A 15770-nucleotide genomic window follows, 5' to 3' on the forward strand; every position below is an offset into this window, starting at 1 on the left:
ACCACCAGGGAAGAGAGAAATTAGACGTCTAATTTAAAAGTGCTACTGAGAGACGTAATTTTTCCATTTTTTCCCTCTTCCCAGAATATCGACTCTGCCCACTTTTTCACGGTTGGTCAACTACCATGAGCTGCTGACATGAGCTACCACGAAGAAGAAAAAAAACTGGATGTTACCGGTATTTGTCACTAGTGTTAAGTAACAGGGGCGTCTCTTGTGCATCAGAGATGAAATTATTAACATTCACTTCCCTGTACATTTTGGGAAAATATTTGAGGACAGTTACTAAAAACACATGATGAGGATTCTCACTTTGAATGCCAATGGTGTTTAACTTCAGATCAATTTACGTGTGGGACTGGGGAGTCTCCTTCAAGAGCATATCCAGAGAAGAAACGTTGACCAAAGGGAACAGCATGCTTTGAGGGGGCAGGGTCTGCATTACGACTGCAGACTCACTGGCTCAAGGCTGTGTCCGGCCAAGTCTAAACACAAGGTTGTGAAAAAAAAGCAAGGACTGTGTGAGAGCTCCCAGCCCGGGGTGGACCCTTCGGGACCAGCCCGCTCTGCTGCGAACACCTCACGAAGGCAGCAGCCACAGCACCTGTGATGCTTACGTTCAATCAGTTCAAGCAAAACCACCATGGAATCCAAGACTCAGTGTTTATTACAGAAACGGTTAAAACTGTTTAAAAATGAATGGCAGTGGGCATTAAGACAAAGTACACAGGAAGTAAGATACAAACACTGGCAACACTGGCTGTTTTCACAGAAACACTGGAAATATGGCTGTGTCCTTCTATACCTCAGTAAGACATACAAACAGAAACACCCACTTGGTTCAAATTCTAGGTTTCCCTCACTTGACAATTATTTCCTACGCACTTTTTCCACGCGAGGCACCACACTCTGGTAGGTACTGGGGATACAGTGCTAAGTGTTTATTCCTGAGCTCACAGAGCTTCTGGTCCCCTGGGAGGGGCAGACAGACACCAGCTGAAACGAACACAAACATGTCAGGTAATACAAGGGTTACAGGGATGGGGAGGAGGTAGGAAAAGCTTCTGAACACTTCCAAATTCTTAGGAGCAATCTGAGGCTGCTTTGAAGGTAGGTTTGGGGAAAAGATGTTACACAAACTATATATATATATATATACTTAAAAATTTATTTGACAGTGTCGAGTCTTAGTTGTGGCATGTACAATCTAGTTTCCCTGACCAGGTATCAAACCCGGGGCCCCTGCATTGGGAGCTCAGTCTTAGCCACTGGACCACCAAGAAGTCCCTAAACATATATTTTTGAAATAACTTTATATGTTGCAAATTTCTGGTCAAGATTTTGAAGCTCGTAGTTCTAGAGCAGCATTTACCCTTTTCTAATTAGAACCTACGCTAAGTGTTTATGGATGTACTAGTGGCAGTCGGAGAAGGCGATGGCACCCCACTCCAGTACTCTTGCCTGGAAAATCCCATGGACGGAGGAGCCTGGTGGGCTGCAGTCCATGGGGTTGCCAAGGGTCGGACACGACTGAGACACTTCACTTTCACGCATTGGAGAAGGAAATGGCAGCCCACTCCAGTGTTCCTGCCTGGAGAATCCCAGGGACGGGGGAGCCTGGTGGGCTGCTGTCTGTGGGGTCGCACAGAGTCGGACGCGACTTCAGTGCCTTAGCAGCAGCAGCAGTGGCACAGTAGCCAGCATCATGTCTGTACATGTGTGTTTACAGACCCATGTCACTACGTATATATTAATCTATATTACATATGAATACATGATTTCCAGCTGTAATGACACAAATCTTCTACATAAATGCTTAGATTATATCCACCCTCTCCAAGAGCTTTCAGGATCACAGATCTGAGGGAGTTTATTGCTGCTCTCAAGTATATAGTATTTGCAAGCAAACTATTTTTTTGGAAAAAAATACTTACCATCTTACAAGCAAGCGCATCTTGATTAAGCTACATGTGGGCCACAATGAGGAATGGGATGGACCTGCGTTTTCAGGTCTACAAGATGCAGCGAAACAGGGGTTTTGTTTGAGGCCGCGCAGATGCTTGGCCACTGAAAGCCACAGGGGACCTTAAACCCGACACACATACTCCCACACCCAGGGACCCAGTGACTTCAGCAGCGTCTCTGCCTTATAATGCCCTAGTTTTCCCTCTGCCACACCCCACAAAGGCACTGTTCCCAGTCTGAAGCAGCATTTTTCCTGTGGAAAATCCCAGGCCCGAGTGCAGGGCAGGCCAGGGGCCCTGACCCAGCGCGGAAGCCGGCGAGGGCAGGGTCCTCTCGATAGTGACAAGTTCCCACGGACGGATGGGGCCTTTCCCAGCGAAGGGCCAGTCCTGATCTGCTTTAAACCAAATGCCTCTGGTCAGTGGATCAGAGATGTTTGGGTCCTGGAAGGATTCTGCAGCAGAGAACTACCCTGGTGGGGCGCCCCTGACCGTGTGCTCCCCGATGGTGGCCCAGAGGAGCACGAGGTGCTCTGGAGAGGACAGGCAGGGCACCACGGCCCTTCCCAGTGCGGCTGCTTTCAACCTCTTCTTTCACTCAGAAGACCCCGCGGACCACTCTAAACAAGCCCAGCCGGACTTGATGAGCTGGGTGGTGCCATCTCTCTTCCCTCTGAGTCCCGCTGCAACGACTGAAGCTGAGAACTTGGCCTCAGAGGTAGCCAGAATTCCTACACTTCCTTTCTCTGCAGGAGCTCCATGAATAAGCCAAAATAGCAAAGTCATTTAAACATAAGCTACAGATGCCTTTGAGAGGTATTGCATAATTTTAAAAACTTGGGTTTCCTTCCTAGTTCATTTCCTCCCACACTCTGATGATAAATAACTTGCATGTCCTTGAGTGCATGCAGGCTGAGCGGAAGCGACACCTGAGTGTTGCCCCACAGTGGACAGAAGCCGGCCTGCTGTTACGAAGTGACACAGATGAGCCATGGAAACAAATGCCACCCCTCAGGATGTTAGTTATCAGAAGTTGACGACGCACATTATTCTTATTTTTCACTAAAGCCACCTGCTTCTTTCCCACTGACTCACTCTACTTACTGTTTCTCAGTAGCATTTTCTGATCCCAAGACTTCACATACACTGTCACTAATGTGACACGCTCCCATATCTTAAGGGATAACAGTAACTTCTCTACTCAGACTGTTTCCCATTTCTCTGTAATTTTCGGGATTATGCCTTCTAATCAGAAGCTACTGTCCTAATGTTCTGAAACAGGAAGGCTTAATGTACATATAGTAAAAGATGACATGGTTTTAATCCTAAACTGTGGAAGGGCTGGGTAACTGTCATGTAGAGGCCGATGTAATTGGTACGCGTGTGTGCATGCTCAGTCGCTTCAGTGTCCGACTCTGTAACCTCATGGACTGTAGCCCGCCAGGCTCCTCCGTCTATGGGATTTTCCAGGCATTAATACTGGAGTGGGTTGCCATGCCCTCCTCTAGAGGATCTTCCCATCCCAAGGACTGAATCCACATCTCTTGCAACTGGTATAAATGTGACTGGTATAAACAGAGAGAATCCCCCTGAAGATCTATAAGGACCACGTTTCTGGCATGTGCAGCTGTTTTCCAGAGTAAGCTACTTTTTCAGAAAATCAACTGATGGTGGTATTCAGGTTCTTCTCTGAACGAGACCAAATGTTCTAAGTATCTCCTGGAAAATAGTGAACTGTAATGCTGCAAGGGAGACGGAACGAACGATACACAGCGACAGCACCAGCTGACGGGAACACAAGCACCCCCAAACCACATGACAGCACAGGGGCGCTTAGGTAGCATGAAGGAGTCAGAGGGGATCTTCTGGACTTAACGCCTCTCATCCGAGGCAGGTCCAATGACAGGCCTTTCAAGACTTGACACACAGCAAAGGACGCAGAAAACTTCCTGAAATTCATTTTAAATAGTGAATGCTTGCCTGTATTTTTAGGACCTGCGATCTGAAGATGCTTTTTCTTCCCTGACATGGGCAATCTTCTTTTGAGAGTTACTGAGAAGAGCAAAAAGCCCAGGCTCCCATTCTGACTCTTGTAAGACTCCCTAATGTTTCAGGGGTCATTCCTGGTCACACACTGTCCTGCTGCAGAAACTCTTCACTTATTTTGCTTCCACTGTTTTCATCTTCATTCGAATAGTTTCCTGAATCTTGACTAGCTTGGGAATTGTACTCTTCGTGAACTTCATCAGCTTCATTAGTCTCTTCTATCTCAGTAATAATGCTTGCATTTTCAATTACAAAACACCTTTCCGTCTGTTCCTCAGAAGTGGAGAGGAGTAGATTCCTTAGTGGCTGATCAGAGAAATGCTAATTCAAAAGGGAAAGAACAGAAATAGATTATTTAAAAGAACAAAAAGTGGTTTCCGAGTTCCAATAAGCTTCAGTTTCTTAAATCCTTTATCTAGAAATCCTATCTTTTGACATGCGTATTAAAAAGAGCGCATCCACTGCACTATCGTGTCTAGAAAAAAACCACCACCAGTGAGGTCACGAACATCTCAGTACTGCTTTGGGGAAATTATCCAAACAGTCTCTAAGAAAGTCCACTGTGCTGTGAGGGGTAGGGGGTGGAAGGGCGTGGTGGGTAAGGAAGGAATGGGAGGGCACTGGGACTGGGGACATTTTATTGTGAAATAATAAAAATGTTGGTACCCAATCCGAAAACATCCAGAAGGAGCACAAGGGAGAAGTTAACTTTTTCCCAGTTCCGCTAAGAGTAACTTGCTAGTCTTAAAGTTCTTTAAATAACAGCTCTGAATAGAAGAGCACATAGAAACAACACTAGAAAACTCAGGGATAAGAGGGTGAAACAGCTCACCTGGACAGAGTGCTGGCACAGCGGCGGGTCTTTCTGGTCTCCCGCCCTCGCCCCTCACAGTTCTACGGGATGGCGCTGCTGGCGCTGCTTTACAGCTACGGGCACTTGTGCAAGTGCTCACAACTGAGCCGCGCATGTTCACAGCCAGTCAGTGAAATACACTACAGCCCGTCAGTGAGCCACCTTCTGGCCTCTGGCTCCACAGCCTGAGAACCTGAAGCAAGGCAGGCAGCGCGGGAGCCACTCCAGGTGCAGACGCCACCCCCGGACAGCGCCCACGCTGACGGTCATCGCGCCGTGCTTCCACTAACTATGCCAGCCACACGGACGTGCCAGCCAAAACACCGAGGTGCTGCGAGAGGAAAAGCGTGTTTCTCTACCTCGTTTTCTGTGATTTCATCTACAGAAAAAAGTTTTTGCACTGGCGACAATGTTTTAACCTTTTTGGGAATATAGGTGGTAAAACAAGTGCCACAGCAGCCAAACTGCCAGAAAAACATGGGATTAAGGACACATTCTTCTATTCCATGCTACATTCTATTACATGACTGCTTCTGAAGTCAGTTTTCTAAAACTCTGAAGGAAAAAAACCCAGGTCAGTCTGTATTATTTTTTGACTATCAGGAACACATTTCTATTCTGTTGCAATCAAATATATTTCCCTTTTATTTTCAGAAAAATCCAGCTAGCTGTTGACCAAGAAAAGTAACCTACCTCGTCAACAGAGGAAGGAGGTTTACTTGATGGAAAGAACACATATTTGACACATCTCAAGAAGACTCTCACAACATAAATGACCACAGGAATAGAAAACAATGCAGTGCAAATTCCAGCTATAAGCCAGGTTTTGGAAGTGTTTCCTAAAAAGAAATAAATGGTGTTTAGCATCAATATAGGTTTTGACACACAAATATATTAAGACTGCTGACAGTTTGTGTGAAAGAAATACAGCCATGTGAAAGGAAATTTACATTGTTAAATAATATCAATAACATAAAAAATTCACAACTAAGGGATTTCCACATGATAATTATATCAAAGGTTATATAAAAAATAAAAGTCTCATTAAATTCTAAGAGTAACAAAAGAAATTAATTATGTGGGTATGCATGAAATATAAAGCATGCAAAAACCATTGAACTAAGTTGAGTATTGAAAATATTTTCTAAAACTCAGTGTGAAGTTTTGTGAAGGTCAGTGTAAAGGTCTGATTTTGACTTAAATGGTCCATTAAGAAAATATTCTCTATATTTTTGTGGTAAAACACAAATATTTTACAGTTTTCAATGAATTGGTTATTTTTTGTTAAATCTGGCGACATTAAAAAAGAAAAAGTAAAATAAAAGATCCTGACCTGGTTTTGTTTTCTTACACACAGTATCACTGAAACTGCTCCCTTTATTCCGCCTGTCATTTTCAATGAGTGCTCTGGCTTTGACACAATACACAGTCAGCGGTTTCAAGTTAGGAAAGGTAAAATCGGTTCTTTTCTCTAGAACTTTTCTCTATAAAAAAAATAAGTAAATCATTGATAAAATTTAGAACCCCAAGAAATCATAGAGGGAATATCTGTTTCCTGAATTCCTTAAATATTCATTCTAAGATTAGCCTCTCCCAAACACTCGGTTGGTATATTTTAAGAAATATTAATTTATTTTGGACAACACACCATTACCAAACTCAAAAGTGAAACATGCTCCTGCCAAAAGAATACCATATAGTCCTAAGACAACTCGAAGTTATTTTATCAGTACATGCAGATTTGGCTGAATTACCATCGTGTTACCTCTGGTTAGTGGCAGAACAATTAAGTGCAGGGGGCGGGGTCTGGTCTCAAACTGCCTGTATCAAGATGTTACTTATAGCTATGTAGTCTTAGGCAAGTTATTTAATTTCCCCGGGCCCTATTCCCAGATCTGTAAAGTGAGGACAATTACTACTCCTATTTGTCTTAGTCAGCTAGCTATTGCTATTGTTTTGTTACTGTGGTGTAACAAAACAGAGCAAGTACAGCAAAGTAACACTGCACTGCTGTGTAACGAAACAGCCTGTGGCTCAAAACACATTTTTCTTTTTTTTTAAAAGAATTAAACTTTTTATTTTGTATTGGGGTACAGCCAATTAACAGTGCTGTGAGAGTTTCAGGTGGACAGCAAAGGGACTCAGCCACGCATATACATGTATACAGAACGTTTGTTTTTGTTGCTCTGAGCGGATCGTGAGCAGATCGTGAGCGGATTGGCTGGGGGAGCTCTCTGAGGCTGTGGGTCACGTTCAGGTGTGCTCTACAGCCTCTCATCCGCCTTGGCCCACAGACCGCGTGGAGCTTGCTTTCCTCTTGGCAAATGGGAGAAGCGCAAGAGCCAAGCCAAACCCCACAGGTGCACTTAAGGCCTCAGTCATACCACATCCACTCACGTTTCACTGCCTACGGCCCAGCATCAGCGAAGCAGTAATGGATACTCCATCCCAAGTATTTTCTGAAGAGTAATTTAATCGATCCAACTGTCTGGCAGGGTTGTTTGGAAGACCAATTGAGACAATTCATGTAAAATACTTAGCGCCGGCACCCAATACACAATAAGTATCCAATAAATATGAGCTGTTATTATGACTGTAATTATTGATGTCTTACCCAGCATAAGATAGGATGGCAAACAAAGGTTATTGAATCTCTATTTGTCAGGCAATGCAGTAGGTATTTCCATAAACACTACCTCCTTTTAAACCTTAAAAACATCTGTTCAAAAAAAAATTAAGTTGCTATGACTCCCGCCACTTTAGAAAAGAGGAAATGAGTTTCAGTGGTCAAGCACCTTGCCTAAGCTTACACCATTTGGTACTCTGAGACACAAATTTAGGTTTTCCAGATCTAGGGAGGACTTAGAACTAACCACAATACTCAACAGGGCTAAACTGTGCAGAGTCTTCAGATAGTTAAAATCAAAGTATCCAAATCACTGGACTTTTCTTGGATTTTCAACAGAAAATGAAGTTTGAAAATTCACCAACTTAACTGTAGCAGGTTTTTAAAGGCTGATTCCCTGACAGTAATTCCACAGGGAAAAGTGACCCAGGAATAATGTGGACTATCTGATGTGCATTAGCCTGTCAGCGGTTTCTGAATTTTAGGGCCACAAACCATGATCACAGCTAAGAGTCTTTTGTCCCCTAAAAGCCAGTCTTTGTCCTCGTGGAGGTGCCCCAATGTCTGGCACTACAGGGAGGTAGTCTGGGTTGTCACACCTGGGAGGGAGGGCTACCAGCACCTAGTGAGCAGTGGGGAGGGGCCTTACTGGCCATCCTATAATGCACAAGGCAGCTCCTGCAACTAACCGTCCAACCCAAATGTCAGCAGTGTTGAGAAACCCTGGTTCATGAATCCCTGAGGATCATGATAAAAACTCCTGAGCTCTACCCTCAGAGGTTCTAACTGAGTACAAATGAACTCAGGATCTGAAGCTTAGAAACTAGCTGGGGCCACTTTCCTGGTGGTCCAGTGGCTAGGACCTCGTGCTTCCACTGCAGGGCAGGTGAGCTCCCTTCCCTGGTCAGGGAACTAAGTTTCTGCATGCCACTTGGCGAGGCCAAGAAATTCCCCCAAACCAACAGCAACTAACTGGAGGCCCAGACGCAGCTGACCGTAACTCTCACCAAGTAAAACATGAAACGCCCATTTCTTCCTATAGAAAATATCTGAGTTAATCATATAACAATTTCCCAGCAATTTTAACTTCAAGCTTTGCTTACCCAAATCATAGTCACAACTCTAAGTTATAAACCTATACTACACAGTCTTTTTACCTCAGCATTTGAAGTGTTTTCCCAAAAAATTACTTCATAAACTAGTGGGTAGAGCTGATTGACAGACATGTTTTCAGACTCTTCTGAAGCACTGACACTGACATGCAGTGAATCATCAGTAATGGATTTCATGCTGATGACTGGAGGAAATATGATAGCTAGGAAAAAAATGTGTAAAGACACAAAATTCAAATTAGACTACAAAACAATCCTAAGAATTCATAATTGGAGAATCACAAAGTAAAACAAAAACTATTGGCTTACGTTTCACTTCCGTATTAAATTCCTTCTCTTCAGACCAAAAAGAGGTACCATTTCCATTAGATGCTCGTACACGGACATAGTAAATTCCCCTTGAGAAAATATCTCGAGGAAAGACACAGTGGGTAGCTGTGACATTTTCACAGTTTGGTATTTGTTTCCATTTGTTTGAATGATTCCCAGGAATCTTTTTTAAAAAGGCACTTTAAGACAAAAAGATATTTTTCATTCCAAACACGTTCAGTAAACATGTACTGAGCACCTGCAATAGGCCAGACATTCTGTTAGGGGCCAAAGTTACAGAGGTAAACGGTCCTCACTCTTGAGAAACTCACAGGACAGTGGAAAAGATGTGTTCACAAAAGAAAACCAAAGACCTTGCTCAAGCGTGTGATAAAGAAGTAGTGTGAAGGGTTGGCTCAAGCTGGTGCACAAAAACAACTGCTAAATTTTCAGGAATGCTACCAGCTAGCTGGTAAATGCACTCACTGTTAAAAGTTACATAAACTTACAAATAAATGTGTTGTATTAAAAACTAAAGTGATAAAAAATGCAAAACTCATCTTCTCCTAACTGTTTTCCCTACATTTTATCTATGCTCAATGCTATTTACATCTATAGTGTCTGAACAGTGGAATATGATGGAGGGCTTACTGTGCCTCTTCCCAACTCCAGGTCCAGTGGACAGACACGCTGCTGGGAGCCTGAAAGTGGCCACAGTAGGGTTGCTGCTGCTGCTGCTGAGCCGCTTCAGTCGTGTCCAATTCTGTGCGACCCCATAGACGGGAGCCCACCAGGCTCCCCCGTCCCTGGGATTCGCCAGGCAAGAACACTGGAGTGGGTTGCCATTGCCTTCTCCAATGCATGAAAGTGAAAAGTGAAAGTGAAGTCGCTCAGTCGTGCCCAACTCTTAGCGACCCCATGGACTGCAGCCTACCAGGCTCCTCCATTCATGGGATTTTCCAGGCAAGATACTGGAGTGGGGTGCCATTGCCTTCTCCACAGCAGGATTAACTGTGTTATAAAACCCAGCAAACACTAAAGTAAAGCTTTTCTCTTCTGGAAGGCCAGCTGCTAGACGTGTACCAGCATACCCATGGGTCAGGGCTAAGACACATACCAGGGTTCTGAGAGTGAGTCTGAACAGTCAGAGCGCGTCTGGATAGATTAACGGACTGCTCTGAGACCAACGGCTCCAAGCCTGTCAGTTCAAGCCCGGAACCACGGCAGCCTGCGAGTGGGCTCCGTTGTCTTCAGTCCCCTGCACCAAACACCATGTGGCCATTGTCACGCTCCTTGGACATAGGCCTCATGTTACCTATCGCTCAACACCAGACTCCCAATGGCCCCCGAATGCCTGTAGCAGAGTCTAAGGCGAAGCCTGACTTCACCCCTTCCTGTTAACTCAAGGCTCCCTCTCACTGCTCGCCAGGCCCAGGGTTCTGCTGTTCTTGAACCAGGCCTTCCCCTTCTTGTAGGCGAAATTCCAACTGGCCCCCAAGATTCCTACCCTCTGGTGCATGAGCCTGACACCATCCCCTCCCCCTGAGTGTGAGCAGGCAGAATCCATGAACTCTCGATCAGGTTACATTACTTGAAAGGTGAAGGGATTTTACAAATGAAATCAAGGTCCCAAGCCAGTGGACTTTGAGTTATCACATGAAAGCCTATCCTGGTTGGGCCTGACCTGATCAGATGAGGCTTTAAAGGAGGGTCTAGGGGGCAGAGATTGTCTCTATTGACGGCCTCTGAGGCAGCACGCCACCATGCGTTCTATAGCTGCCAGAAATGGATTCTACCAACCACCACGTGAGCTTAGGAGACACCACGAGACAGCCTGGATGACACAGCAGACCCGGCTGACACCCTGACTGCAGCCTTGTGAGACCCCAAGCACAGGACCCTGCTAAACCACACGTGAATTCCTGACCCGAAGTCACTGACAGATAATGAGCCGTGTTTTTTAAGCTGCTGCGTTTGTGCTAGTTTACTACAGAGCAAAGGGAAATGGATACCTCCTCGTTACCCTGATCTGATTTTGTCTCTTCATATCCGAGCTTTCCCATGTGTGTGTAGCCCCAGCCTGGAACGCTGTCTCTCGTCACTGAAAAACCTCCTTCACGAAACCTCTCCTTCGAAATGGCTTCTGCGGACTCCCCGGCCCTGCACTCTCCTCTGCAACCTTTGCTGTTTGTGCTCCTCACAAGAATGCACTTATTATCCAGACTGCTGTTGCTTCAAAACTAACACCGAAGGGTGGAGAGGAATCAGCTGCAGCAGTATCCACTTCCCTTCTCCCTCATCTTTTCTCTGTCGTTCTAGTCTCTTTCTTCTCACTCTTTCTTCCCTACCTGACCTACAACTGCCTTTGGTCATGCAATTCCTCTGCCCTTGGTAACTCTTTCTTTGTGGTCCCCTTTCCCCCAGAGCTCACTTCACCGTCCACTTGATTATCCTCGTCTCTTCTCCCTCTCCGTTTTTCCTCTCCAGTTTCCAATCAGTATACACTACACCCAGTCCTCTCTCACTCATGTCGGGCTGGGCTTTGCTCATGTTTGGCTGGTCTCTACTCAAGCACAGAAAGCAGTTCTCTCCAACTTCCTTAGTTTCCCACTAATTACTAAGGAATCTGCCAAAGCCACCACAACAATCAAGACAGGAGGAGGACTGAGTTGAACTGAACTTGACGGAGTGACTGGACTGAGATAATTTCAAGGACTCATGGAAGGAGTGGGTTTTGAAGAAAATATCTTGGTCATCTGTCAAGTATTCTAGACCAAGGAAACAACACATGTAATTAGAATCACACCTTAAAAACAGTGAGCCAGTAAGTCCTGGTGGCTTAGACAGTAAAGAAGCTGTCTGCAATGCAGGAGACGTGGGCTCATTTCCTGGGTTGGGAAGATCCCTTGGAGGAGGGAATGGCCACCCAACCCAGTATTCTTGCCTGGAGAATTCCATGGACAAAGGAGGCTGGCAGGCTACAGTCCATGGGGGTCACAAAGAATCGGGCATGACTGAACAACTAACATTACTAAGAACGCTAGATATTATAATACACCCATTTCACAAGCGAAGAAACAGGCTGAAAGAAGTAACTGGGTCTCAGACACTCCAGACGGTTACTGGCAGAGCTGGGACTAGAATTAAACACCCCAGCTCCAGTGCATCATAACCACCTTCCATCAGGCCGAAGGTGTGCAGAGAACAACAGGTGGCTGAAGCAGAGTGAAAAGAAACCTAACACACTGGGCAAAAACAAGCTGCAAAAGGACATTTATGGAAAAGAACTCACCGGAGCCACTGAGCTTGAAAAGTTGTGCTTTCATATGGGTAATCCCACTTAAGAACATAGGCCTGGTTGTCAACACTGATTTGCACATTTTCTGGTGAAGGCACTTTATGTCTCTCTACAAGACAAGGAACGCACAAGCAAGCACACACATTTACTCTAGTGGGAGAAGAGATGGCAAGAATTCTTACCAGCATGGGCAAGAAGAGAAAAGGCTTGCACCTTATCATTATGCGGTAATAGCTAAATAAATTACGGTGGTATTCACACAAGGTAATACTATACAGCCATTTAAAAGAATGTGACAGATCTATATGTGTTGACATAAAAAGAGAACCTCAATATATTGGGTTAAGCAAGCAAGTTTAAAATATATCCAACAGGACTTCATTATTATTATTTTTAAACTTTAATGCTGTGATAGTTTCAGGTGAACAGTGAAGGGACTCAGAGATATATGCACATGTATTTATTCTCCCCCAAACTCTTCTCCCATCAAGGCTGCCACGTAACACTGAGCAGAGTTCCATATGCTGTACGGTAGGTCCTTGTTGGTTATCCATGTTAAATACAGCGGAGTGTACACAGGACTTTATTCCTTAATGTAAAAGATAAAACACCCCGAAACTGTAAGTCTGAGTATATACTAATATAAGCCTTGAGGAAACGCAGGGAAGGCTGTATACACACTGCTGGGGGTGCTTGTCTCTGGTGAACAGAGTCGGGTCAGGAAGCAGGAGAGGAGATCTTTCCTTTAACTCCCTTCTACACTGCTTGATTTTAAGAACAAAGCATACTAAATTTATAATTAAAATAATAAATTCAAGTTCCTACCCTTAAACCTTAATTGTTGGCAAGATGCCATGGATAAAATGTATCAGGATGCTTTCATAATTTAACATTTCACCTATAAACGTATGCTTTTTGGAATACTAACTGCTTTTCTAGTGACTATCTCCCCTTCTCATGGATTCTGAACAAGTAAAAACAATTTCTGTCATTAGAAAATAGTTGGAATTTTACACAGAATTTTCATTACTGTTTACTTGAGACAAAAATCCCAAATAACATTGTTGTTTGTGTAAATGCTGTAAAAAAATTTTTTTAAAAATTATTTCTTTTTAATTGGAGGATAACAGCTTTACAATATTGCCTTGGATTCTGCCTACATCAACATGAGAATGTTTTTGTTTTGATGTCTACTAAACCAACACAAAAAATTCAGCAACTATGGGAAAAATGCCAAAATTAGAAGGTTGCCAATTAATTAATAGATTACAAGGAGATCAAACCAGTCAATCCTAAAGGAAATCAGCCTTGAATACTCATTAGAAGGACTGTTGCTGAAGCTGAAGCTCCAACACTTTGGCCACCTGATGCAAAGAGCTGACTCACTGGAAAGACTCTGATGCTGGGAAAGATTGAAGGCAAAAGTGAAGATGGCGGCAGAGGATGAGATGGTTGGATAGAGTCACCAACTCAATGGACATGAATTTGAGCAAACTTAGGGAGGTAGTGGAGGACAGAGGAGCTTGGTGGGCTACAGTCCATGTGGTCGCAAAGAGTCAGACACAACTTAGTAACAGAACAACAACAAACAACTTATATATATAGTTACTGAACTGAAAGCAAAACCTCCTTCTTACCTGTGGTGTTTATGCAATACACTGGACTATAGCAACCAACTCTACTCTGTAAACGCAGTTCTGCTTTAACTTTTAAACAATAAGTAATCTCTGGTGACAGTTTATAAATTTTATCTTCGGAATAAACAGTTTCAGTTCTTTCCTATAATTTAAAAAAAGAGAAGTCTGTTCTTTAAAAAAAGTCAAATTTTACAATTAATTCATGTCATTCTTCTCTCAGATCAAACAAAGATAAAAATAATGCTTACTTCTAGACTTGAAGAGTTTTTCCAGATAACGACGCTATACCTAAAGCTTGAACGATCCAAAGCCCACATGATACTATCTTCTGTTCCAGGGGGAGAGATGCTCAGTATTATCGCCTTATCTTCAGCTTCTAAATGCACGTCTGGGGGACCAATCTGAGCTGTGAAAATCAAAACATTTACTATGTAAGTTCACTAATACAAGTCAAAACATTCATACAATAAATAATTCTAAGCACTTAAATATGTGCCTGGCATGTAAAAAAGGAGAAAATCCCTCATGGAGCTTACACTTTACTGGGAAATGTGGCCAAAAATCCCAAATAAACAAATATATAATGTTATAATGTCACGCATGCTGTAAGAAGAAATGAACAGAGAAGGGCGGCAACGACTGTTTTAGGTGAGTCAGCGAGGAGAAGGCTCCCTGAGATGTTTGAGCTGAGGCCTGATGGAGGTGAGCCGAGGCCTGATCAAGGTGAGGTCTGAGTATCGTGAGGTCAAGCAAGGCAGGCTGAGAGTGCCCCAGGGGCTCGGGAACGTGCTCACCATTTTCAAGAGACACTAGGGGGCGCTCGAGTGCCTGGGTGGCAGAAAATAGGATGCGAGATGCAGCCAGACTCTGGCTAACAGGCAGAACTTGTAGTCTGGGACTGTAAGTTCGCCAGGACCTGATTTACATTTGGGAAAGACCACCCCAGGTAGCATGTCAGGAAGCAGGAAAGCTCCTGGGCAGATGAGAGCGGCCGGGGACGGCTAATAGCCAGGCTGGAAGTGAGAAGCGACCTGATCGCTCGAAATCTGTTGATGGACTGGATGGAGGATGAGAGAGAGGTATCAAAGGTGATGCCAGGGCTCCTGGCCTGAGCAAATAATAGGTGACGCCATTAACAGAGATGGAAAAAACTGCAAGAAGAGCAGGTCTAGAGGGGGGAAAGCCAGAACTCTGGCCATTTTAAATTTGAGATGAGGGACTTCCCTGGGGCTGGTAGTTGAGAATCCACCTTCCAAAGGAGGGGACATGGGTTTGATCCCCGGTCCGGGACAATTCTAGATGCCTTGGAGAACCTAAGCGCGGGTGCTGCAACTACTTAAGCCTGAGCATCTAGAGCCTGTGCTCTGCGACAAGAGAAGCCACTGCAATGAGACACCCAAGGAACTGAAGAGTGGCTCGCACCTGCCCATGAGAAGCAACAAAGATTCAGCATGGCCAACCCTAAATATAGAAAATTTAAAGAGTGTTTTGCGATGACTCTCGGACCTCTAAGTGGAGATGCTGACCAGAGAGCTGGTGATGCAGCTCTCTAAGGTAGCAGAAGGACGGCGCTGGGGATGTAAACTGAGGAGTTGAGAGCACGGAGGGTACTGAAAGTCATACAATTCCTGGTGGAGGCTGCGTTGAGAGAAGAGGTTCAATGGTGGAGCCCTGCAGACTGAGGCCCGCTGCCGTCCAACATTTTAAGGTCTGGGGGACAAGAAGACATTGGCAAAGGAGAGACCAAGGAGCAGGAGGAGAGCCTGGAAAGCGCAGTGTCCTCGAGAACCGAGAGGGAAGGGTTTCACGCAGAAGGGAGTGACACTCTCTCCCTGGGAATCCACCTGGCACTGTCGAGGTCACGGTGACCTTGGCAAGTGGTTTTAGTGTAGTGATGGGGAACAAAGCTCCAACCGGGAGGGCTG

The 15770-nt window shown here is 44.6% G+C and overlaps 1 protein-coding gene across 1 annotated transcript in view; it reads right to left on the bottom strand.

Annotated features, from left to right (window-relative positions):
* IFNAR1 (interferon alpha and beta receptor subunit 1) overlaps positions 645-15770 on the bottom strand; it is a 29050-nt gene continuing 13924 nt past the window's right edge. Inside the window, exons 4-11 of the mRNA XM_018046572.1 lie at positions 14094-14251; positions 13846-13987; positions 12203-12317; positions 8911-9110; positions 8647-8804; positions 6197-6347; positions 5557-5702; positions 645-4331 (exon numbers count right to left, since the gene is read on the bottom strand). Of these exons, the coding sequence (XP_017902061.1) occupies positions 4092-4331; positions 5557-5702; positions 6197-6347; positions 8647-8804; positions 8911-9110; positions 12203-12317; positions 13846-13987; positions 14094-14251 (1310 nt within the window). The 3' untranslated portion in view covers positions 645-4091. The remainder of the gene's footprint in view (positions 4332-5556; positions 5703-6196; positions 6348-8646; positions 8805-8910; positions 9111-12202; positions 12318-13845; positions 13988-14093; positions 14252-15770) is intronic.

The sequence above is a fragment of the Capra hircus genome, chromosome 1, assembly GCF_001704415.2.
Source record: "Capra hircus breed San Clemente chromosome 1, ASM170441v1, whole genome shotgun sequence".
In the NCBI taxonomy this organism is placed as follows: Eukaryota; Metazoa; Chordata; class Mammalia; order Artiodactyla; family Bovidae; genus Capra; species Capra hircus.